Here is a 26065-nt window from a genome sequence, read left to right as displayed (position 1 = left end):
ACGTCTGGTATAAAGAAAACATGGCATTTGAAGTAAATGGGTTGTCTGTATTGCTGTGTGGATCAGAGACTCTGAACTAATCAGCTAGAAAATAAGTTGCTGGCATTTCAGCACCGGTGTCTGAAACTGATGGAGGGATTTGGTGGCAAGACAGAATAAGCAATGCAGAAGTTCGGAAGAGAACGTGGCAGGCAATTTTATTTTTTATATTTGATCAAGCAGAATCAATCACGCTGGTGTGAGACGTGTGTGTGGGACGTGTGTGTGTGTGGGATGGGTGCGGCGTGTGAGTGTGTGATGGGTGGGGCGTGTGTGTGTGTGTGATGGGTGGGACGTGTGTGTGGGGGGGATGGGTGGGACGTGTGTGTGTGTGTGATGGGTGGGACGTGTGTGTGGGGGGGATGGGTGGGACGTGTGTGTGTGTGGGATGGGTGGGACGTGTGTGTGGGGGGGATGGGTGGGGCGTGTGTGTGGGATGGGTGGGACGTGTGTGTGTGTGTGATGGGTGGGACGTGTGTGTGGGGGGGATGGGTGGGGCGTGTGTGTGGGATGGGTGGGACGTGTGTGTGTGTGTAATGGGTGGGACGTGTGTGTGTGTGGGATGGGTGGGGCGTGTGTGTGGGGGGGATGGGTGGGACGTGTGTGTGTGTGTGTGATGGGTGGGACGTGTGTGTGTGGGGGGGATGGGTGGGGCGTGTGTGTGGGATGGGTGGGACGTGTGTGTGTGTGTAATGGGTGGGACGTGTGGGGGGGGATGGGTGGGGCGTGTGTGTGGGATGGGTGGGACGTGTGTGTGTGTGTGTAATGGGTGGGACGTGTGTGTGTGTGGGATGGGTGGGACGTGTGTGTGGGGGGGATGGGTGGGACGTGTGTGTGTGTGGGATGGGTGGGACGTGTGTCTGTGTAATGGGTGGGGCGTGTGTGTGGGGGGGATGGGTGGGACGTGTGTGTGTGTGGGATGGGTGGGACGTGTGTGTGTGTGGGATGGATGGGACGTGTGTGTGTGTGGGATGGGTGGGACGTGTGTGTGTGTGTGTGTGATGGGTGGGACGTGTGTGTGTGTGGGATGGGTGGGAGGCGTGTGTGTGTGGGATGGGTGGGACGTGTGTGTGTGTGATGGGTGGGACGTGTGTGTGTGTGGGATGGGTGGGAGGCGTGTGTGTGTGGGATGGGTGGGACGTGTGTGTGTGTGGGATGGGTGGGACGTGTCTGTGTGTGGGATGGGTGGGAGGCGTGTGTGTGTGGGATGGGTGGGACGTGTGTGTGTGTGATGGGTGGGACGTGTGTGTGTGTGGGATGGGTGGGGCGTGTGTGTGGGATGGGTGGGACGTGTGTGTGTGTGGGATGGGTGGGACGTGTGTGTGTGTGGGATGGGTGGGACGTGTGTGTGTGTGTGTTGGATGGGTGGGACGTGTGTGTGTCTGGGATGGGTGGGAGGCGTGTGTGGGATGGGTGGGACGTGTGTCTGTGTAATGGGTGGGACGTGTGTGTGTGTGGGATGGGTGGGACGTGTGTGTGTGTGGGATGGGGGGAGGGCCGATTGCTGAGACCGGCATTGGAGCGGTCTCCACGAATCTGCCTCGGGGCAGATGGTAGGAGTCTGCGGGACCAGACCATGCAGGTGGCTGCGTGTCTACTTTGCAGCAGCTGCGGGATCTGGTGGGGGGCGGGAAGCATTGGCATCGAGGTGCGGTGGCATCAATGGCTTCGATAAGATGTTGATTATTGAAGACCATGGGTCATCTGCAACGTTGGACCACAGATGTTAGGTTCATGTGTTCTGTCACGTGAAAACAAATATCGGGCCAAATGGTCTCCCTTTTGAGGTGATTCTGTGGAGGTACTGTACACAAGGTATTGTGGCTTCTGGGGCTTACTCCACGTTCCTATGGCAGGGGCTGTAGGAATTGGAGTTGTCGGTAGATAAGCTGACAGCCAACTGACTAATCAAGATTTGAACTTCCCCTCGCCAGATTCCATTTGCGAACTTAGAAATCCTCCCGCTGTGCCAATTGGACAACATTTACCAGAAAACCAACACTGATTTCTGAAGGATTCTTAATAATTATTTGGTGTTTTAGTTAACAAAGGAGTGTATCTTCTCTTGCTTCTACACTCTCTCAAACCTCATGTTGACAATTCCCCTCTGCAATACACGAAGGCTGCCACACTGCTTGGTGTTGAAGGGGGCATTCTCTGGGTTGAACTGAAGGCTGCCACGCTGTTTGGTGTTGAAGGGGGATGCTTTGGGTTGAACTGAATGCTGCCACGCTGCTTGGTGTTGAAGGGGGCATTCTCTGGGTTGAACTGAAGGCTGCCACACTGCTTGGTGTTGAAAGGGGCATTCTCTGGGTTGAACTGAAGACTGCCACACTGCTTGGTGTTGAAAGGGGCATTCTCTGGGTTGAACTGAAGGCTGCCACACTGCTTGGTGTTGAAAGGAGCATTCTCTGGGTTGAACTGAAGGCAAAGCAACTCTTGGTAGGAGTTCTAAAATCATATTTTCCTCAACATGCTTTCCGCAAGACCTCTGAATCTGCTAACAAACAGCAGACAATGATGGCTATTTGTGCATCCCGGACAATCATCGACAATGGTACCTTTTACAAACAGACTTTGAGCCTTATCTGTACGAATCTTTTTTTTATTATTTAAACAGAATTTAAAACAAAAAATGAGGGAAGCAAGCTGTGGGTTTCACACCTGATGACGATTGCTTGTGTTGTAATCGAAACGTCGTGAGAATTTAATTGTTTTATTTTTGTTATTTTATTATTTCCCTTCTACGTGACTTTACCGAAAGAACCAATAATATAATATTCTAATCAGTAAAGGAATTGTGTAAGGAGATATGCTCTCACCAAGGCTATTCGCAGCAATATTCGAAGATATTTGCTGAAAATGTGTTAACTCTAGCAACCTTGTTAACCCGTGACACGCCACGGGAGAGGGGGCTTGGGGAGGAGAGTCGAGGGCGTAATGGTGTGGGACAAGCAACGGGAAATGGAAGAGAAGGAATGGGACATAAGAGAAGAAAAGGTTGGAAAATGGAATGGAGAAACGGGAGCAAAGGGTCAGGAGAGGTGAGGATGGGGAGGCTGCGTGTGGGTCCCGGCACCGCTGCACGGAGCGGCGGGGAGAGAGGAAGGGTTCGGAGTGGTGGTGGGCACACAGAAGTCACGTGATTCACGGGTCGCTTAAGGCTGCATTAGATATATACAGATGCAAAAAAAACCTATACTTTTGTTTTTTACCCCACTGAGCTAAATATAACTCTTTTTCTAGACGCGACCTGGCCACAAATTATAGCCCAGCGAAGTGTGGCTTATCATCGCTTGGAAATTTACAGCGTCGATAAAACCAATAGAAATGAACTACAACGGTGGACGTGATGAAATCAAGAGGTGTGGGAGACGAAGCTTGCGTGTGAAAAGCTGTGCTTGAGAATGAAAAGCAACACACCAAGGTGCTAGAAGAAGGAACGTACTACTTGGGTGTATGCAAAGCTGCTATGGACAAACACATGGTGCAGAAGTATGATCGTTAACACCTGACAATGTACAACAAAAACTGAGAAGTGCACAAAAAAGCGTGGCCGAAATGCATGCAGGGAAGTGACACTCAGAGACTATAAGAGGAACACGTCTCGACAAACAAACACAAATTAGAGACGTCTTGCTGACTGCTAAGATCAGGAAATGGACTTGGCCATGACGTGTTGCGGGAAGTGATGATGGCCGATGGTCAGCACTAGTGACCGAGTGATAACCGAAGGATGGAGCGTGCCCGCTGCGGAGATGGAGCGATGACATGAGCTGTGCAAGATCGAGATGGATCGTGGCATCGCACGATCATGATGGATGGTGATGGTTCGGGAAGGCCTTCAACCAGCAGGCGCTAGATCGTGGCTGGTGATGATGGTGCAGAAATTCGAACGGTCTGTCAGTCAACTGACAGATGAAATCCTTCACACTTCGTGTCAGTTATAGCGGTTGTTTGACCATACTTCACCATGTTGGTCTTTATTGGGGGTGCCACGGTGGTGAGATATTATTACCTGTTCTGCTATACAGGAGGTCGTGGGTTTGATCCCGACCCCGACCACTGCTGTATATTTTGGAGTTTGCGTGTTGTCCCCGTGGTCGCGTGGATTTTTCTCCGGGTCATCCGGTTTTTCTTTCCACACTTAGAAACATGCGTTTAGAGTATTTGGCTGCTATAAATGTCCACATGCTAAGCCACTTTTTTGAACGATCATTTGTGGCTGGGTCATTTCCGAAAAAATAGCTCTATAGCTCAGTGGGCGTTATCTGGTGAAATAAAATAATATTGTGTGTATCACTCGCCACTGGTGTTTCCGTGGCCAGGAATTGAACTCAGGTTGTCGCGTTCAGAGAGCACTGTTGCCACACCCTTTACGATTCGTACGCTGTGTAATGAATCAAACGTTATCGCTGATCTCACGTGACCACCTGGGCAATATTTGTCTCCATTGGTGGCCCTGAGCCACAGCCAGTGGTGGAATTTACACATTTACAGTGTGGGAGCAAAAGGTCACCATGTAGGGTGAGCGCCGATGCACTCGGCCGATGTGGTAGGCAATACCGACCTCCCATGAAATCATATACGCTCAACAAAAAAAAACATGCATTAGATTATAATAAAATGTTAGCATGGTTATTTATTCATGGCAGGAATTGTATCGGGATCCCAGGAGGTTTTATGTCAATTTAGCCCGAGGCCACACAGCACTTTGACAAGTGGGTCGCACAACAAAGGCGAACATTGTAAATATTTACATCGCATCAGTTATTCCGTATTTGAATGCAATTTGTTTAATTACAGAAACCGTTACTCGAACGACACTTCAACGTGCAAATGTATTGTACTGTACACTGCAATTACACACCGGTCATCGTGCTTGTGAACCACTTCTGTGCCGGAAAACTTACTTTTGTTGTCAAAACGTTGATAAGCTTAAAACGTTTCAACACGATAATGAAAATAAAATCGAAATAGCATTTGGCGCTTTTATACGAACATACACGTTGAGTGCAGAAGACAATTTGTAAGGAACGCTTTGCTCTCCATTATAGGCTCACGTTTGGCAATGCAGGAGCGCCAGTTATTGTCTCTCGCACCCCCGATGAGCACGGTTGGCTACGTAGGGTGCGAAAGAAGTTCAACGTACGTACGTACATACACACGAACGTGCTTCGTCCGACTTTGCATCTGCAAAGCTGACGATTTGGTTTCTTTCTTCGATTTTGCAAATGCGATTTCACTCACGATGCTCAATTCATCAGGCCCTAATCCTGGGGAAACCTTACAGAGGTTGTTTAACACGGTAGGCTTTCGCGACCAATACTATTAACAATAAAGTTTTTTGAGTTAGTTCGCGTAAGTATAAATGTGTCGTGAACCTCCACCACCCGACACAGCCAGTAAGGTTTGTCACAGTAAACAATGCGCCAATTAGTTACTACTTCAGCCCACCGGTGTGTTGGAGAGTAGATCCACAACATTTACAAATTGAACACGGCGTTTCAAGGCCCTTTTCGCAGAGGGGGCCTGAGTACGTGTGTGTTGGTCGTCGTCGCCAGAACCTCGTCGTGAATTACAACGCCTCGTCAATGAACGTTACGTGACACAAACAGAATTATCGCCGATGACAAAGCTGGTCTCCGAATACCCGAATTTGCTCGTCATGAAGGAGGTTTAGCACCTTGGTAAACGCTGGTGTTTGGCCGTCGTTAGCAGCGTCCACAGCTGTTGTCCTCATGACGTACTGTGGAAAGTCGCAACAACTCCCCAACACACACAAAAAAACAGTTTTTACCAAATTATTTGGGTCTTTCGGTAAAGTCACGTAGATAGGTTCAAAATTAATCAAAATAAACAAAAAACCATGATGTTTCGATCAGAACACAAGCAATCGTCTTCAGGTGTTTTGGGGGTTTATTTGTATAAAATGTTAACCTATCTACGTGACTTTACCGAAAGATCTAAAGAATATTAATTCCTGCAGTCACGAAAGCTTTAAGTCAAGATTTTACCAAGGTATGAAAACCTCGTATCGGTCAATTACTCGTTAAGAATGAGCAATAGGTTGACGTCTCTTCCTTGTTAATGTATAGTGATAAATGGGGTGGCACGTGCCCCCCCAATAATCCCTAATTTCGATCGGATCATTGGGTTTATTAGTAATAAATCGGCATTTTTTGACCCCCACTGCCACTGTGTAGCATGTTATTACGTGGCCAGGGACTCTATGAGATGATAGGACAATAGTCTGAGTTCATAATTTGCAATAAGTAACGGCAAAGCGGTTATAAGTGACTCACAGAATTGTGCGCAGTTGCGTATACAGCGCACGACTTCCCTGAAGGCATTCACCTTCAGCGAGCGCGATGCCGATCACACAACGCGGTTCGAAATTCGACCCTCGCCATCGCCGCACACGTGTCGAATAAAAAGCAAGGGACAAGTCCTTACTTAGGGGTTGTCCACTCTACCTGAAAATCCTGGCTCCGCTATTGGTGATACTATACGGCGCTTTGTCCATCTACTGCTGCATGAAACCTTGTCAGTGCCGCAACAGTCATGGGCGTTGTTTGACCATCCTTCACTGTGCTGCAGAATTAGGGTTAATTCAGGGGTGTTGGTCAGAACTGGTCGGGATACCACTCACCACTGATGTTAGCCGTGACCGCAAAGTGAACTCTCCCCACTGTGCCCCATCTTAAATAAATTGTGTGCATGCAACGGCTCCGATATGGTACCAATATTCATCACTGATGATTAGAATTGAGGGCACAGAAGCGTTTCGCTGTACATGGCTGTCTTGATAGATTGTGGGTAATCAGCACGTACGGTATTCGTATATAACCGATTGACGCAATCCGCTGAGGCAGCGTTATGATTTGGCATTTAACTCGACTTGGTCATGAAAACTCTCGTGAAAAGTGGAAGTTGGGACACGCTCCTGGAGAACTCCGTGTGGGAGGCTCTGGGAGTTGATGGAGTCACCCACTGTGGGTTGTCAGCAGCAAGGAGCCCTTCACCACGCATGGACAGCCTTGCCCCAGTCTATAATGGCGTCGCAAATGTCAATTTAACACGTGGGCTTTCGCGACTAGTATTATTCATATCGACTTCGGTTTTTTTGTTATGTGTGACGAGAACACTGGGGAAGATGGAAGGTTGCAGAGCGAGCTGCTGGCTGACTGCATCACGCGTGTGATGCACGTGCACTGCGTTAGCGTTGATTTTCGAGTTTATTTGTTTTACTCTTTGGTCCTTTCGGTAAAGTCACGTAGAAAATCAAATAATAATGATAGAATACGACGTTTCGGTTGCAACACAAGCAACCGTCATCAGGTAAGAATGAATGATAAAACACAGACACGGAAACCACATGGAGAGAGAGACACACACAAAGACACATGGAGCGAGACCTGATGATAGCTGCTTGTGTTGCAACCGAAACGTCGTATTCTTGTATTATTTTATTTTATACGTGACTTTACCGAAAGAACCAAAGAGCAATTCCTGCAGTCACGAAAGCTTCGAATCTAGTTTATTTGATTTGTTACTACGGATGATTTCGTCGAGCACGTTGCCCGGCTATTTTACACCGGGAGGGTGGGGGGGGATCCATGGTGCGTGAGCAGCAGCAGCAACAACAGCAACAAAAACACAAAATAAAATATCAACATTGCAGAGAACGAGTGCAGAGTCCCTGAGGAATATTGCACCGCCCCACACGGCCAATTAGTAAAGTTCGTCACGTGAACAAAACGTGGCATTTAGTGACTAGTTCAGCACACCGGTTGTGTTGGGGAGTAAACCCACAACGTTGACAATTCGAGTACGAAGGTTTGCTGGTGATTACAACAACCAGCGTCATCAGGCGATTTTTCCACAATTGTGAAGTTCAACATACATACTGTACATTGTGCCTCCTTCAGCAGTTTTTTCTTGCTGTGGTTGTCCCACCTGATGACAATTGCTTGTGTTGCGATCGAAACGTCGCGATCTATTATTTTTCGAGCTACGTGACTTTACCGACAGAACCAACGAGTATGGATTCCTGCAGTCACGAAAACGTCAAGTCAACATTGTGATTTGAGTCAATGAATTTGAAATACTAATGAGCTTCTTATTTACTCAAGATAACCTCCCTTAAGTATCAAGACTCATACCCAGGAGGTGTTCTGCGTTTGATAATAATTAGTCTTCTTGGTTCTTTCGGTAAAGTCACGTAGAAGGGAAATGATAAAATAATAAAAATAGAACATAATAAAATACAATTCTCACGACGTTTCAGCCACAACACAAGCAGCCGTCCTCGGGTGAAGAACAGGGCTGTCCTCACCTGAGGACGGCTGCTTGCGTTGTGGCCGAAACGTCGTGAGAATATTATTGTATTACTTGTATTATTTTATTATTTCCCTTCTACGTGACTTTACCGAAAGAACCAAGAAGATGAATCCCTGCAGTCACGAAAGCTTTAAATCGAAATAATTAGTCTCTCCCGTTGCTTCTGGCGCTTAGGTGCTTTCGTCCGAGTGCCGGGCGCTTAACTCGCACTCAGGAGGTTACAAGTTGACATCCCGGTTGGGAGTCAAGCCGGTCTTCGGAGAGCTCCGTCACGTGAATGTGGAACTTGCGCACCAGCGACGGATACAAGTAAGGATCCTCATCAAGGTCGGCAGCACAACCGAGCGTACCGAGCAATAAAAAAAAAACATGCTGGCTTCGCAAATGACCACATCTTATCGCATTTATTTTAGCCACTGCCACATTTCCTACAGTGTGTGGCTAGGCGGGCATGCTGCTGTGTAGATTGTTAATCACAGGGGCAAGTGTGGCGATTAAGACACGGGCCCCCTCGTTCCCTTGACCCGAGCGTCGCCTTTTCCACCGTCAATTTCCTCGTGAAATCGCAAGCCTGGAATGGGGGCCAAAACGTCAACGTCCCAAATAATGTTTCGTTTAATAAACCGATGCGACTGCGCGCGGAGACACTTGTTTTTCTTCTTTTCCCGCAGCGCTTGAACCGATGGAGAAGTTGCCGAAGTTTTTAATATTTTTAAATTAATATTTTTTTATGTTGTATTGGTTTTTCTTGCCGAGTTTTCCAATTCGACATCATATCTTAGGCGGCTCGTTGTGACCCCCGTGCCTTTTACACGCACACACCGGCCGTGTGAAGGCGCCCTCCCTTCTTGTGGTATATATTTTAAATTTTTTAAAATAAAAATAACTTGTTTGCACGTATGTGCACTCACGTTTGAGCGCGGTACAGTGTGCGCACTGTGGTGATTGCTATCGGAGCATGAGGTCGCATGTTCCCACCCACCATATCCTTTCCCCCTTCTCTGTACAACACATTTACCGAGAATGCAATCGATCATTTTTCGATGTGGCCATTTGTAGTCAGGCTTGGTGGCACTGTACAGTTCAATGTCCCACATCTGCACTCCTCTTATTCACGACTCCGTTTATCCGTGGCACGAATCAGTTCATAAAGACTCGTATTATTCACAGGTTGATTTCTTTCTATTGTCTGCATTTATCCAACGGTTAAGAGGAGTGTGGCACACAACGTTGTGGCCGAAACGTCTTGAAAATGTTATTGTATTTTTTTTCTAATTTTATTATTTCCCTTCTACGTGACTTTACCGAAAGAACCAATAATATACATAGTAGTGGTGTTATAAGGGCCTTTAAAATCATCCATTTGGCACTGGACCATCTCTCACCGTGCGAGGTCTCTTCATCAGCCTCCCGCCGACCATCAATTTGAATTTGGTCCTCTGATAATCTCCGCTTAGGGGCCGTCCATAAATGACGTCACGCGATTTTGGACGATTTTTGACCCCCCCCCTCGTCACATGGCGTCACAAAAAGCCAGACCCCCCCTCAAATATGACGTCACAAAACTCTGCCCCCCCGCCCTAAACAAATAAAACATGCTTCAAATCGCTTTAAACTATTGTCATTGTAGTCCGTATTTAATGTGGCGCTGCACTCTGATGTTGTGGGAGGAAACATTTTTTATTAATTAAGTAGAACGTGTTGTCTATATTTATTTAAAGTTGCGCATTTTGATGTGACGTCGCATTTCTCAAACATCCCCCCTCCCCTCGTCACACATTGTCACAAATGTCTGACCCCCCCCCCCCTAGGTGCGTGACGTCATTTATGGACGGCCCCTTAGCGCTTCCATAATTTCCCGCCCTACGCGATCACCCGCTGAGCTCGCTCGCGATTTTTCACTGCCGCTTGCGGATCTAGAGGGGCGAAGTGGCCAATCCCCTCCCGTGTTTCTATGCTCGTCCAGGACCGAGTCAGCGTTACGTTTTTCTCATTATCCGCGAGATTGTCGCGAATGAGAGGAGGCACCTGGAAGAGGCGGTAAATAAATGTATCCTATTATCCACACGTGCAGATAAGGGGAGTTTATTCCATGCGTAAATTCCAGTAATAGGAGTCGCGCTTTAATGATTCACGGCCTGAAAAGTTGTGAGTTCATATCCCGGTAAGGGGCCAGTTAAGTCCATCAGTCCATTCGGAGTCAATAAAATAAGTTATATTTAATTATTTTTTTTAAACACACTTTTATGAAATGTACTCGTAATGGCAGAACTCCACGACTCCAGGAAGTGGCCCCGAAGCCTGCCATAACGTAACGGACCGTGGTAAGTTACAGCCAACGTCAGTTGAGCGTGGACACTTAGACCCAAGCCGAAACATAACATAGAAAAAAGAATGTTTAAAAACATATTTTTTATGATAGAATATTGTTTTGTCATCAGTATGACATAAGTATACCAAGTTCACAGTCGATACCACATTGGGAAGTGGGTTAAAATTGAGTTACAAGATTTGAGGATACGACAACAACAACAATAACGACAACAGACCGAGTGAGTTAAATGATGAAAGCGTGTAAAAAGGAGCACTGCTCTACTTTGCAGTCCCGCTGTGTCAGGGCCTGTAATGAAGTCGTGCACTGTGCTTGAGCATGCTGTGAATGTTTCTTAAAGTCTTGTCAAGAGTTTGCGGTTTGATTTCATTGGAAGAGTGACTGCTGCACTGTACACTTTGCCGCTGTGTGGAAAATAGGCGTCGCATAAGGCCTTTATCGCTTTGGGGTTTCGTGAAACATTTTTATAGAATTAAAATAATTTGAACAAGAGAGGTTGACTCGGAGGTGCGAGGAGGAACCACAGACAAGTGGGAAAGGTGGCATCCGGGCAGTTTAATGCCCCAAGTTCCACTCCAAGCTCTGCAGTCCTATATTCAGGAGCAAACACAGACGCAGACTAAATGTCTCCTGAAGCCGGTTTCGGCTCGAGGTGTCTCATCGGGAAGAGTCTGGCTCGCTTCAATCAATGGCGGTGAACTGGCGATCTCATAAGGAAGGAGCCATCCCCTTACGGGTTCCCAGTTTGACACGAAATTATAGAACACATAACTCCAAATAATCGTAAATCATCATTATGGAGAATTTAAATGACAAAATAAATTAGCAACGGTCTCACATAATGGAGGTTTTTTTGGTTAGATCACGTAAATTTTACACATATATATTTTACCCAATTATTATTATGGATGATATTGGTCGCAAAAGCCTACGTGTTAAACTCTCCTTCACATATCCGTCATATGAACAGTCGATATAATGGTGGGGATGGAGGGGGGGCTTGAAACTCGCACGCCCTGCCGAAACATCAACGCGCTCACTCTCCTTCAAACCTTTAATGCTACGGCCAGGAGAGGTCGTACTGGCTGAGTGGAAAGATCGTGAACGCCCACCGCCGCTGTCGCGGAAACAGTGGCGCGGACACCCTTATCGCCCAAAGCGGAGATTGAGCACTCAAAGCCATCGAGCTTCAAGGGAGGGAACGGAGGGGGGGTTTGAGACCAGGTGGCCCCCCCTACCTCACCCTTCCTACAAAGCCTAAAATGAGGGGCGCGGTGCGACGAGGCCCGGGAGATGGGGACCACCGTCAGCGGATCATTGAGCCGGTGGGAGGGTGGTGCTTAAGCTCATACGCCGAGCGAACATTATTTTTTATTTGAAGGGTTTCCCTTGCTACCCTCCTAACCCTCTCTCCCCGTCACTCCCTCTCCGCTAACCCCTTGGCTTCCCCCCCCCCCCAGTATGTTAGTCACCTTTCCCCACGTGCCCCCCTATTTCCCTCCCATGTAAATCCTCATGTCCCTGCATGTGGGTCCCCCCACTTGATTTAGCCCTCAACCCCCGCTCACCGTACGGCCCCTGCCCACGACCAATTCTAGTTTCCGTGTGCGGAGTTTCTGTTCCCTTTCGTTCACGATCGGCATGTCCTTGACTTACGTTTCTTCTCCGGTCCACGCGTTCCGCTAAAATGTGAACGAAAGACAGAAAAAAAGATACTTGCAGCGGAAAGGTCGAACGCCCAAATTACCAGCGGCTCGGCAATGGTGAGGCTAGAAGTCGACATGATCCGACAAAATGTTCATCGGGCGTTGATTATTCCCCCCCCCCTTCCGGCTCAGGGAAGGGTGCATCACGCATGTTCAACTCTCTCGCTCGTGAGAATAGGGTTTCCCCTTTTTGTCTGGCCCCAAAACAGGTGTGTTAAGATGTTAAAACATCAAACTGAAACCTTTTACGAGGAATCATGTATGCATTAACCACGATGCTTGTGGTCAGAATGCAAACAGAAAACGTACTCTGATAATATATGCATTGTCTTTGAAACTGATTGGTCCACACCAGAGACAGCTTTCTTTCGTGGTACTGGCAAAGGAGGTCCCATGATGTAGTCTCTCGCTCGTTTTTGACAGTGATGGAAAGCGATTTCTGGCTAATGAATTCTACAGAGCAAACCCCAGTAAGTGCCCCCCCTCGCTCAGGACGAGCGACGGCGTCTGTTGAGAGTGCGCCTTCAATCAACCTCGCTCTCAGCTGCTGCCAGCGAGCCACTTCTCTTTCTTGTTTTTTTCTTCTTCCCCCATGCGAACAACCACGTGCCTAATGAACGGACGGATGCCTTAATTGCGCCTTGCGCGGTCGCGTGCGTGCGCGTGTCTCTGCAGGCTGGGCTGCGCTGATATCCAGTGCTGAGTGGGCCGAAGGCTTGCTGTGTGCGTCTCTCTCCAGCCCCCCGAGTGACTTTTTTCTGCTCAAGAAGCTTCGTCTCCCAGCTCGCGCATCGGTCCAGGTGAGGTGCTCGCACCGACGCCCAGTCGTTGTGCACAGAATTCCATCGACTCTTGACTCCCGGTTTGCAGAGGGAGGGAACTAAACAAACAAAAACACACGGCCGTGGCTGGGCGTCACGTCACAGAGCTTGGCAGTGCCGTGATCGCAGGCTCGATTCGTGGTAGACAGCCACGGTTAAGCCAGGTACTCAACAAGTGCTTTGGTGAGATTTATTATCGCAGTTCGGTCGCAAAAGAAAGTGCAAACTTCGTCGTCGAAATTTGGTTTCAGGTTCAGAAATTGTGCGTTTTGATGAAGAAGTAATGTCTGCATTACTCCACATCTCAGAAAGCTGAACTTTAACAAAGCAACTGCAAATGAAGCTTCATAGCCTTCGAAACGTCATTAGGTTTGGAAATTTGAGTTGGGAATAGAACATGGAGCCGCATTCGTTGCGGATGTAATCAGGAGGATGACGTTTTGAGCGGTGAGACCTGTGTGCAGTAAAGGATGGCAGATTACTGAGACAGGCTTGCAGTGTCACCCACAGTTCATAAACCAAGTAGAACACCTGAAATCAGATAGGTGGTTGTGAGGATCACGATAATTTTGATGACTGGACCTTGAATGTCAGGTGTTAACAATGGAACACTTGAGAGAATGGGCAAAATGAAGGCGATCGGGCATAGTGTGGTGACATCAACAGCATCTGTCTAAATTGTCGACCATATCTGAGTAATGCCAGCACGTGTCGCATGGTTCCCACGGTCATGGAAAATCCTTGGAAAAATGTTTGTCGTGGAAAGTAATGGAAAATAAAAGAAAATGGTAAAAAAAATCATTGAAATTTCACCCCAGGTAACCATTTCAGATTGCTGGATTTTTAGAATGATGGCTTTGGCAATCTTCCAGTTTGCTGATTTCTCTAAATATGGATTTAACTACACACTTTCAGACCTTTTTCACTGTTGCAGTACTCATGTTGGCGGCAACTCTATCACGTGGCGGTCGGTCACTGTCTGAAGACCTGAACTTCTATCCTACCGGACTAAAAATGCCCTTGTTGAAAACTCTTAAGACTGAAAAGGTGTGGCACCCTTTGTTGCCAGGGCTATACTAACGTCCTCTTGTTCGCTAGGCGTCTACAGCTGTCTGCTGTGTATGTCCTCTGGTAATCACAATCTTTATTTACCCTAGAGAAATCCGATGAGCTCTGAAGAAGATGAGCTCTGAATCTCTTTATAACAGATGTCCAGTAACCTGTGTCCAGTACCTGGTGGGGAGACAAAGGTTCTGACCACACCTCCACCGCCTTGGGTGCCTTCTTCATAGGTGCTCTCTAACGGCACTTGCCCCAACAGCTTGTTAGAGGCTATCCGGGGGGGACTCTTTGTCATTATGTAATAATTTGACAATCTAGGTGCACGATTGTTATGCAGTACAATTTTCCCGAAGCGGCCAGCAAATATCTAGGGAACTGTATTCATACGCATAAAGCAATTTTACAATGACATAATTGTGCACTTGGATATGTATATAGCATTAGGTAGGCCTAAAATGTAATTTATTTTGCGTTTGTAAACTCGAGCGGTGTCCGTGAACGAGCGCAGACAAATTGAAACGGCCCCTTCTTCTTAGTCCATCTTGTCGCGAGGGTGCCTGGTCGGTGAGGTGGCTTCTGGAACACGAGCGTCTTGCAAGTGGAGTGTTCACCGTATCAAGTTGTCGCCATGTTCTATCCCAACAACAACAACAACCGCCATTCGCCACTAAATGGCGGTGACGTCACCACGACGCCTGTGCCAGGCCATGTGCACCTTGAGGCCACGTGAAGTGTCGAACGCCCGCTGGCAGGAGGTCACGGGGCAGACCCAGCAGGTGCCACGGGTCGACTGACTGAGATGACCGAGATGACTGGCTGATGCACCACCTGTGCGCCCTACTGTGCCAACTTGCTGTGCTTTAGCCACCTGGCGCTGTTGTGAGCATCGCTCCTCCGCCCTCTGTTGTTGTTGGAGGGCGACTGCCTCCAACTGCCCAGTAGCAGCAGCGTCCTTCACGAGCCTCCTCCACTGAGGCCGATCTTGACACCGCTGGTACCAGCGGACATGCACACACGCAGAGCACGTGGGGGTGGGGGAGTGGCGGGGGGAGGGGCGGGGGAGAGGGGCGGGGGGTGCATCTTCAATATAATTATAGGTGACATGTGATCTGCTTTGTATTCAGAAGTGTGTATTTTTTGTTGTTGTTGACCTTCAGGGTGTTTTTGAATTCCCCATTCATTCAATCCATTCATCATCGTCATCATTTACTGTCATTAATTTCGCTTTCACCGAAATCACACTTTTTACAGATTTTTGCCATTGCTTCCTCTCATCTATTTCATTCACCGCATCTCCACCATGGCATTCATACGTTGTGCCATTGTTAATCCTTTGTAAAGCATCTTTGTGAAGGTGCTATATACATTTTGCTAAGATAAGATTCTTCACGAGGCCAATTGAAACGTATAATTAGTCGCCTTTATGTGTCTGTTGCTGTCTTTAACCATTAGTAGCTGGGTGACTTGTTTAGTTAAACCTGCCTGGACTTGCTTATTAGGCTGTTGAGTTAAAGTGGGTGGAACAGGTGGCTGAGGACAAAGAGGCCATCGTGAAATGTTGATCAATGTTGTCATGAATGTGATCAATATTCCCCCGGTGTTACAGATCCAACTTGCCGACCTTTTAAACATTAAAGAATGTCGGCAATGAAAAACCAGCAAATTGTCATGGAGAAGTCATGGAACTACATTCATATTTGTGTCGGAACTCCGTCTGTGCAATTGAGGGGCATGTAACACACGGAGAACCGCTCCTCCTAATGTACGCATGTGTGTTGGACTTCTTTCGCATCGTACGTAGCCAACCGTTCTCATCGGAGGTGCGGGGGAAGGGGAACTAACTAAACACAAAAAGCAGTTTTAAAGAAATGAGTGTTCAATCTACGTGTAAAAGTGCAGAGCTCCATTGGTGTTCTTAATATCGGAAGGAAGAGCGTTCCAGACGGCCGTAGAAGCGCATCTGAAAGCGTCACGCGATGCGGTGACCGCCTTTGTTCGATGGCCAGCTAGAAGCCGCCGCTGCTGCGGGGATGACCGGAGTTCACGTGATGGTTGATGCTCCTGGACGAGATCAGCGAGGTGTTGTGATTGCCTTTTGAGCAAGTCCAGAAGTGGTTTTCTGGCCTAGTTTCTAATTGACGTCCCCTAACATGTGATATCGTGCTGACTGAAAGACGTTTGGGAAGTAACTCTTGACTATCTCAGGTTTAGAGATCAGTCTCCTTGAGAAGTGTACGTTATTATATTCACCTAATAAATGATTATTCATGCACTTAGATTTGATGGTGTACAGCACATGCACTGTGAGCACAATATTAAATGACCCCCTGTTCACTCCTTACGGGACGTCCATAAATGACGTCACGCACCTGGGGGAGGGGGGGTTAGACATTTGTGACGATGTGTGACGAGGGGGGGGGGGTTTGAGAAATGTGACGTCTCATCAAAATGCGCAACTTTAAATAAATATAGACAACACGTTCTACTTAATTAAATAGACTTTTTAATAAATGTTTTCTCCTCCAACATCAGAGTGCAGTGGCACATTAAATACGCACTACAATGACAATAGTTTAAAGCGATTTGAAGCATGTTTTATTTTATTTTGGGGGGGGGGGGCAGTGCTTTGTGACGTCATATTTGAGGGGGGGTCTGACTTTTTGTGACGCCGTGTGACGAGGGGGGGGGGGTCAAAAATCGTCCAAAATCGCGTGACGTCATTTATGGACGGCCCCTTAATTGTAATTTGGTTGTATTTAGATCCTTAATTCGTCATTCCTAATCTGTATTATTGCTACCGCTTTGGTACAAAGGGACATTAGGCCGTACGCCGACACGACATGGGGAGGCCTTCATCCAGCAGTGGATTGACAAAGGCTGGTAAGTACAATGATCTAAATCTTGATTTAAAGCTTTCGTGACTGCAGGAATTCATACTCTTGGGTCTTTCGGGCAAGTCACGTAAATAAAAATAATAGATAACGACGTTTCGATCGCAACACAAGCAATCGTCTTGCTTATGATGAACGGAACTCGAGAACTCAGATAAAAGCCACGTGTGCACAGGAATACCAATCACAATCCATGAGGAACCCACTTGCTCTCCTGCCATCTACCGGCCACCCCCTCGCAGCCCAGCAAGTCTCACAGCAGTCGATTATCTCTGTGGGGTCCACCAATCCGTGCCCCCAAAAGCGGTGGATGACATGGGTGTGTGGCTCCGCGTCGGACAGTGGGTAGAACATGCTAATGAATGCAAACGTGGGACCCCACAATACTAAATAAACTCATACATTACATTATATCCATAAGAGTTTTTTTTGGGTTAGATCGCGTGAATATAAATGTGGCGTTAAACCCGCCACCACCCGACACAGCCAATTAGTAAGGTTTGTTACGAGAACAAAACGTGCCAAATCGTTACTTGTACAGCACACTGTTTTGTTAGAGAGTAAACCCACAACATCTAAATTTTTTTTACTAATTGGCTGTGTCGGGTGGTGGCGTGTTTAATGGCACATTTATATTTATGCGATCTAATCCAAAAACCTCTTTTCATGGATAATATTGGTCGCGAAAGCCTGCGTGTTAAGTTAAATTATAAAAGGTTGCCGTCACTGCACTTTAGGAAGATTTGTTCTTGTGAGGACAAACAAGACGGGGCCGCCCTGGCAGTGCATGTAAACGCTTTTATTTTGTCGTAACACAAACACCGGTCAACCCTCGCAGTAGCGGCAGCTTTCGGCTGGCCATCGAACATAGACAGTCTGTAGCGCTCTTCCTTCCGACATTATGAAGCCATCGGAGTGATGCACTTTTACATCTGGATAGAAAATTTATTTCTGTAGAATTGCCATTTGTGTTTAGTTTATTTCCCTTCCTCCGCACCGACGATTAGCTCGGTTGGCTCCGTACGAACATATATACATACGTAGCACGCTGGGTCCTTGAAGGGTTTCTCTGGTACTCAGTAGCTACTATATTCATCTGGTTATTTAAAAACTGATCATCACAAAACATTTTAAAATGTAATTCTCATCAGGCCCCACGGTGCTAAGTGCCGTCTCCAGCTCTTATAATCCACTCGAGAGCCATGGCCTGAAACGTTGCAGATTTTTCCTTTATTCTTCTGAAGGCCACAGTGTTGTTGAAGAGTGTGGGGTGTTTTTTTGTGGTTCACTGTGCTTGTGTACCACTGTCAACGAAGCAGCAACATCACCTAATCATTTTTCCTGCCAAGGGTGTTTGTCGCATGCCAATCGTTGCTATGAGGCGGAATTAATTGTAGATCAAAATGTAACAGGATGGAGCGTTTACACCGACTCACTAGTCACCGCGCTGAGCCACCAACTCGCTGCACTTGAGAACCCACTTTCATTGCGGGCGGCTGCCGGGATTCGAACCGAGGATCGCATCTGTGCCCGTGACTTCTCGAGCCACCCAGCAATCTTCTCCCCCCCTCCCCCTCCCCCCCATGGCTATTTTGATCACGGAGACAGACGAAAGTTTTTTGACTTTCGTCTATTTTGGCAGCCCGGCGGGTTTGCGAGTCTTCACAGCCCGTTGGGATTCCGCGTGGCTCCGCCAGGTCAGTCATGGAAGCGCCTGCCTACAATATGTACACCACTCGCAGGCCTTCGCTGCAGGGAGGGGTAGCTCCAGCACTGGCTCAGGGCTGCCAACGGTGGCTAGGAGATGTTAACTACATCGCCTGGTGTGCAGGAGGTCGTGGGTTCGATCCCGACTCTGATGCCTGCTGTATATTTTGAAGTTTGCGTGTTCTCCCCGTGGTTTGCGTGGATTTTTCTCTGGGTCCTCCGGTTTTTGCCCACATTTTTATAAACATGCGTTGACTGACATAATAAATCTCTACGTGAAAAGCCACTTCGTTGAGCTATCATGTGTGACAGCCAAGTCCTTAACTGGTGATAAAAAAAAAGTTAAAACTGCGATCAGAATTTCCCCAAACTCATATGAGACACCAACTTTGAGAGTAGCGAAGTTCCCAATCGTAAGATCGTGAGCTCGTTAGGTTGGTGCGTGGCCCGTAGGTCATCCCAGCACCGAGCCGGCATCGCCGAGATGGTGTCCAAATACAAGCAGGCACTTGTGATGAAACTGGGTTCTCAGGCGTAGGCAGGTGATGGTCTCAGTGTGGTTACCAGCGACTGTACAAAAACCTATCACGTTAAATTTGGTTCTAAATTTCAGCTCTGAGAATTAAAACATTTCGGTTTGGCTGTCATGTGACGGACAATTACTGGTCATGGCAGAGCGAGTGGGAAGGTGCTGTACCATTCTGTGTGAAGGGATTTCAGAGGCAGCTCTGTGGTGTATCATTCCGTGGGCCATTCTTTAACGAAAAGGTTTGCACTGCGACTTGAAGTATCTGATCGTATCTTTCATCTCATTTGCACTGTTGGATACATATGATGCAAAAGAAGTTCAACATACATGCAGTTGGGGAAAATTACACTAAAAATATACGCAGATTGTCAGACCATATCCTGGAGAGAGTGAAATCAGCTGAGGCATCAGCATCGGTGTCCGATTCCTCATTGCCTTCACCTTCATCTCCCCGTGGTTGACAAATGACCACCTCGTTGAGGCAGCGCCACCTGACCCGGAGCGCGTGTGACGAACGCACGCGGTAGCCTCTCCCGCCGCAGGAGGGGCGAAATGGCGAGCGAACGAACTAACGAGCGATTGAACGCTCGGCTCGGGCTCGCAGGAAACGCCGCCGACATGGGCTGTGCCAAGAGCAAGGACAGCGACGAGTCGTCGGCCGTGGACTGCCGGCAAGATGCGCACGCCGGCAACGAGCGCTGCCGCTACGGCGCGGGCAACGCCTACATCGTGCAGAACAGCTGCGCCGTCCCGCAGATGTCGAGCCCCGGCACTTACCAGGGCGCCAACATCTCGTGCCCCACGCAGCCCAGCGGAATGATGATGGGCGGCTCCATGATGCCCTTCACGGGCACGCTGTCCAGCCAGCGCAGCCACTACCAAGGTGAGCGGTGTCGGACGGCACGGGCGGCCTTCCTGGGTGCTTGAGACGGATTCACGTCCATGTGTCGAGGGTAGTGGATATGGTCAGCGAGCGAGCGAGCGAGTCAGTCGCTTGACCACGGCTGCCCTGACGATGATGTTCACTCCCATCACAGAGCCAGCTCGAGTACCATGGAGACAAGCTGTCATCATGGAGGTAATTCTGGCGCCACGGTGGCGAGGTGTTAACTACGTCACCTGGTATACAGGAGGTCGTGGGTTCGATCCTGACCATGACGCCTGCTGCTGTATATTTGGAGTTTGCGTGTTCTCCCCATGGGCGCGTAGATTTTTCTCTGAGTCCTCCGGTTTTTCCCTCCCACGTTTAGAAACATGTGTTGAGATTATCTAGCTGCAATACATTTCCATGCGATACGCCACTTAGTTGAGCTATCGTTTGTGGCCAGGTCGCTTCTGAAAAAAGAGCCATACAGCTCAGTGGGCTTTATCTGGTAAGATAAAAATGTGTAGTTTGTGATGCATTGTTCTTTGATAAGGCTTTGTTTTTCGTGACAGTCGAGGTCATGCAGTCATCACAGCCAAGTGCCATTGATGCCACTGCACTCCAACAATCGCCATAACCCCCAGCTGTTGCACGATCTGTAGCTGGCCATCATGGTCTGCTGTTGTAGTTGCGTTGCCGCCAATCTGGAATTTAGGCCTCGTGCTAAAGCCCAGGCGGCTCAAATAAACAACGTTCGTGAAGCTATAAAGATCCGGCCGAGTGGTGCTGCGATCAGTTTGTCTCGTCGCAAGTTCGGTGTTCAATTCGGCCAAGCGTCCATCCACCCAGGGTCGATTAAACGAGTGATAATTTATGGGAAGCCGTCCGTGGTCGTCCCGTGGATATACTGGTCCCGGGCATGGGAATGTGGAATCTCCAACATCGGCCCAGGATCACGAGTGGAGGTTAGAGCTTATAAATGCGTGACTGAGGAAAGGAATTGTTTCGCACAGGAATTCTGGCCGTGGAGATTGCACACGCAGCTCGTCGCATGTTACATCTCCTGCCTCCGCACTTACACAGCCATTAGTCACAAACTAAACGTGCGCAAAATACCAGGTTGACTTTCTATGATTCATCACTGCGAGGTGTACTTAACGAACACATGGGTGTGGTGTGCAGGTCCTCAGGGAGATCCGCTGTAATGGGTTTTTCCACCAGTATTATGAATGTACGCAAAGGTGCTCTGCGCCTTGTCTGAGCGGGTGACAACCTCGGCATTGAAACGTTAACTATTGCGGACAAGGTATTTGGTAGTGACTTCGCAGTGGTTGATTATAGCACAGAGGACGCAGGCAAAGGTCGTAATCACTTGTACGTTGTCTTTTTAACCAAGTGGTACTCCTCAGGGCTGTTCACGTGTATTTGCTGTAGGATTTAGAGTTTATTTTGATTTGTTGATTTTAAGCTTTCGTGACTGCAGCAATCCATACTCTTTGGTTCTTTCGGTAAAGTCACGTGGGTAGAAAATAAAATAAATCACAACGGACGCTTGTGTTGCGCTCGAAACGTCGTGATTGATTTTATTTCATACCTACGTTACTTTATTCTGATATGTTGCAACGGATCATCCCGTTGAGCCGGTTGCCCGCGCGGCGACTGAACCTGCACTCAGCCTCTCACCCGGGCTGATTCGGTGCCGGAAATGAGTCCGTGATGTGTGACGGGAACACTGGGGGAGATGGAAGATTCCAGCGCGTGCTGCTCCTGCTGACTGCATCACACGTGTGTGCACCATGTTAGCCTTAAATTTTTAGTTTTATTTGATTCGTTGCAACAGATGGGCCGGTTGCCCGGCTATTTCACCCCCCGGGGGAGATCCGTGGTTGCGCGAGCGCAGCAGTGACAACAACAAAACCAAAAAAGGACAAAAATATCAACGTTGCCGAGAACGAGTGCAGGGTCCCTGAGGAACAGCGCGCGACTGGCGGGCGAGGCGTTTAACGGTCGTAAACGAATGACGCGACCAATCAAGAAAAACAACGGCGGTGACATACTATGAGAGCAAGAGGCGCCAGAAAGTGTGAGGTGCGGCTGCAGGTCAGCTCTGCGTGTTGGTTTAATGGGGAAGTCGAGAGGGAGAGTGAAGGGAGGGAACCAAGCTGAAAATGAGCTGCGAGGACATTCTAATAAAAAACGTGGAGCAGCAACGCGGAGAGACTTTTTACCGAACAAAGTTTTTTTGGCCACTTTTTGTTTGCATGTGCAGACATGATCCATTGAAAAAAGGTTTCCGTTTGGTGTTTTAACATCTTAACACCTGTTTTATTGCCATGAAGGGTAAAACCTATTCGTCTACGGAGGCACTTTTGTTTGTTGAAAACAGTTGGTGAAGCTGCTTAAATAATGGCGTTATGGCCATTGGTGCCACTTATTATTATTATCATCTTCATCATCAACAACAACATTCTAATCTGCATCCCATAGGTTTGGCAAGGATGGCAGCAATTGGGGGAGAAGTCGGCACTTATTTTCCCATTACTCGAACTGGTCCCATGGCATACATTTGGAATGTTTCCACCACTGGCTCGGCATTCGCAATGGGAATGAGCACCACCCAAGGCTCGTTTCGAGTGTGGCGATGCTTTCGCTTTGTTAGTGATCAACATTGGATTTGCGGCCGCAATGCTGAAAATGAAAACTAGGATTTTTTTTCCTTTACATTTCTGAAATTCAAAGTGTCCCTCCGATCACTGCAAAGAGGGACGTGCAGTTAGTATTCATTTGTTTTAGCAGCCCTTGCCAGTGCTGAAAACTCTGCAATTCCTTTGTGGGTGATAAGTCTGCTCACAAAACAACCACAGCGGACTTCTCACAAAGTGGTGCTCACTTTATTTTATGGACTCGGAAGGAATGATCCCCGACAGGCATGCCGACATAAGCCTTGTAGGCCTCACACATCTTAGCAGATGCTTCCACAGACATAGCAAAATGCGTCTGCCGGATGCTTGCAAGCCTCTTGATGCCATTTCAGAAAAATGCAGATGTGTCCACTTAGGCAGCTGGAACTAAACTGAACCAGTGGGCTTAAGGCCCCTGTATTTATGCTACTATTTATATTACTGGAAATAATGTTCTAGAAGTTACTCCAAGTTTACTCAGCACTGAATCTATCTGGAATGTTCTGGAAAATAGGTAAATTTCTAAATATCACTGTCCTGGTCACAAAAGCAAAATTTGTGGGATATAATAGCCATTTTTAGGCATAAGCAATTACAAAATAACACTTACTACCCCAGAACAAAAAAGAATGTGTTACACAGTTTTATCATTCCTTCCAAGTCCATAAAATAAAGTGAGCAGCACTTGGAGAGAAGTCCGTTGCAGTTGTTTTATGAGCAGACGTATCACCCAAGAACAAAAATTGTGTTACATAGTGTGATATAAGTATGACCGTCGAGGATTTTATCTCACAGTCATCCTTTGGGCGCCAATGTGGTGAGGTGTTATTTCCCTTGCCTGGTGTACAGGAGGTCGTGGGTTTGATCCCAACCCATACTCCTGTATATTTGGAGTTTGCATGTTCTCCCCATGGGCACGTGGATTTTTCTTCGGGTCCTCCGGTTTTTCCCTCCACGTTTAGAAACATGAATGGAGAGTATTTGGCTGCTGTAAATGTGCACACGATAAGCCACTTCGTTGAGCTATCATTTGTGGCCAGGTCGCTTCCGAAAAAGAGCTACATAGTTCAGTGGCCTTTACCTGGTAAATAAAAAATAGTTTAGTTTAGCTTATAATTAGTGTTGCATGTGATGAGAAACCAAATTAAACCCACGTGTGCATAGGAATACCAATCACAATCCATGAGGAACCTACTTGCTCTCCTGCCATCGACCAGCCACCCCCTCACAGCCCAGCAAGTCTCACAGCAGTCGATGATCTTTGCGTTGTCCACTAATCCCTGCCGCCAAAAAGCGCTGCATGACATGCGTGCGCCTCCGTGTCGGACATCGGGCAGAACATGCCAATTAACAGCTCAGTGGGCCTGACCTGGCAAAATAAAATAAAAAAATTCGTTTAAAATGGGGAAACATGGAGGTGGCCAGGTGGCCCAGAGGTCAAAGTGCTGAGCTGGCACTGCTGAGATCCCACGTGGTAAAGTGTCGAGTTTGTGGCCCTCAGCCTGCTCACCACTGACTGAACAGCAACAGCAAAAAATCCATCGCAGTGAAATTGTAACTCGGTTCCGCATTTCATTTGGCTAAATTGCAGCTCGCTTGAGAATTCAAAAACATTGCTTTCGCTGTCGTGGGTTAAACTGTGTTCTCTGTGGCAGCGTGGGTGGTAAAGTTCGACGGCATTCTGTGTGGAACAGAGGCCACTTAATTCTAGATTTGAAGCTTTCGTGACTGCAAGGATTCATACTCTTAGTTCTTTCGGTAAAGTCACGTAGGTAAAAAATGAAAGTAAAATTAATAAAAATAAAATAATAAAATCACGACGTTTCGGAGGCAACACAAGTCTCCGTCATCAGGTGGGACCGTCACAGCCAGATTTGCTGCATTTGATGCATCGGTCCCACCTGATGACGGAGACTTGTGTTGCCTCCGAAACGTCGTGATTTTATTATTTTATTTTTATTAATTTTAGTTTCATTTTTTACCTACGCGACTTTACCGAAAGAACTAAGAGTAAGAGGCCACTTAAATGGATTTCAGATATTCACTTCAGTGGTAGAACACGGAGGGTTCTACCACTCTTTGAGAGATGCCAAAGGGTACTTCGTCCCATTACGTGGCGGATAACACAATTATGATAATATTGGGCCAAAAAAGACAGGGAAAAAGATTGTGAGGCACATTTTAACTGCAGCACGAATCAGCTGTGTGTATATATGTCAATATGCCACATCTCCCTCTCTGCCTTCTAATTGTGAGACCTGTGTCTGTGTGCTCTGACAGAGGGAGTCACGTTCTTCGTGGCCCTGTTCGACTACAATGCGAGGACCCCTGAGGACCTGAGTTTCAAGAAGGGCGAGAAATTTCAAATAATCAACTCGTGAGTGAGGGTTCTCTTCATCTGAACCACACGATGTCACGGATTTATATTTTTTGAAAGACGGTTTAGCAGTGCTGCTATTTTGCTTTGGGTGCCCTCATTGGTTTTGGCTGCAGTTCGTAGCCGCGTCGCTCTCTTGTTTCCTCCCCGCGCATCTCTCGCTTCTGGCCCTGCCTACTTCGCCCCTCCACGAGGCGCCCTCCCCTCACTCCCTACCCCCCCGTTCCCCCCTCTTTGACTAATTTAGCCTCCTGGCATCTTTCCCACTTCAGTATAAATGTTCTTGCTGTAGTGTTCACACCTGATGACGATTGCTTGTGTTGTAATCGAAACGTTGTGATTTAATTTTATTTATTTTTATCTTTTATTTTTATTTTATTTTTATTTATTATTTTCTTTACCTACGTGACTTTAACGAAAGAACCAAGAATACGGTTGCATAATGAATGACTTTTGCTTAATGAATTTCACCGTTCAGCCAAGCAGCAGCTAGACGCACTACACAACTCTGAATTTCGCACTTGCTATTTTTGGAAATGTGAAACTATTGTAGTTTGTTTGGGGAGGCAATAGGCTGCGGTTCAAGGTGTTGCATCTCTTGGTGATCAGATTTCCGCCAAAATCTCAAACCGCCTTCCTTCGCCTCTCATCTCAATCATTCCAGCTGTAGTTTTCTGTTCCCATCCGACCAAGGTCGTCATTTCACGCGCTC

General features: G+C 47.5%; 3 protein-coding genes across 3 annotated transcripts in view; all 3 read left to right on the top strand.

Annotated features, from left to right (window-relative positions):
• The window catches only part of ATRAID (all-trans retinoic acid induced differentiation factor), a 142997-nt gene that overhangs the window by 69830 nt on the left and 47102 nt on the right, over positions 1–26065 (top strand). The gene's annotated exons all lie outside the window — the stretch shown is intronic.
• LOC133353374 (tyrosine-protein kinase Yes-like) overlaps positions 1–26065 on the top strand; it is a 70756-nt gene that overhangs the window by 19722 nt on the left and 24969 nt on the right. Inside the window, exons 2-5 of the mRNA XM_061569566.1 lie at positions 8557–8691; positions 13096–13220; positions 20035–20313; positions 25257–25353. Coding sequence (XP_061425550.1) covers positions 20049–20313; positions 25257–25353 — 362 coding nt within the window. The 5' untranslated portion in view covers positions 8557–8691; positions 13096–13220; positions 20035–20048. The remainder of the gene's footprint in view (positions 1–8556; positions 8692–13095; positions 13221–20034; positions 20314–25256; positions 25354–26065) is intronic.
• Positions 19983–26065, top strand: part of LOC133353238 (tyrosine-protein kinase Yes-like) — a 24242-nt gene continuing 18159 nt past the window's right edge. Inside the window, exons 1-2 of the mRNA XM_061569324.1 lie at positions 19983–20313; positions 25257–25353. Of these exons, the coding sequence (XP_061425308.1) occupies positions 19983–20313; positions 25257–25353 (428 nt within the window). The remainder of the gene's footprint in view (positions 20314–25256; positions 25354–26065) is intronic.

Source organism: Lethenteron reissneri, chromosome 43 (genome assembly GCF_015708825.2).
Source record: "Lethenteron reissneri isolate LAM-NWPU_2019-01 chromosome 43, ASM1570882v1, whole genome shotgun sequence".
Lineage (NCBI taxonomy): Eukaryota > Metazoa > Chordata > Hyperoartia > Petromyzontiformes > Petromyzontidae > Lethenteron > Lethenteron reissneri.
This window is presented reverse-complemented; position numbering and strand designations above follow the sequence as displayed.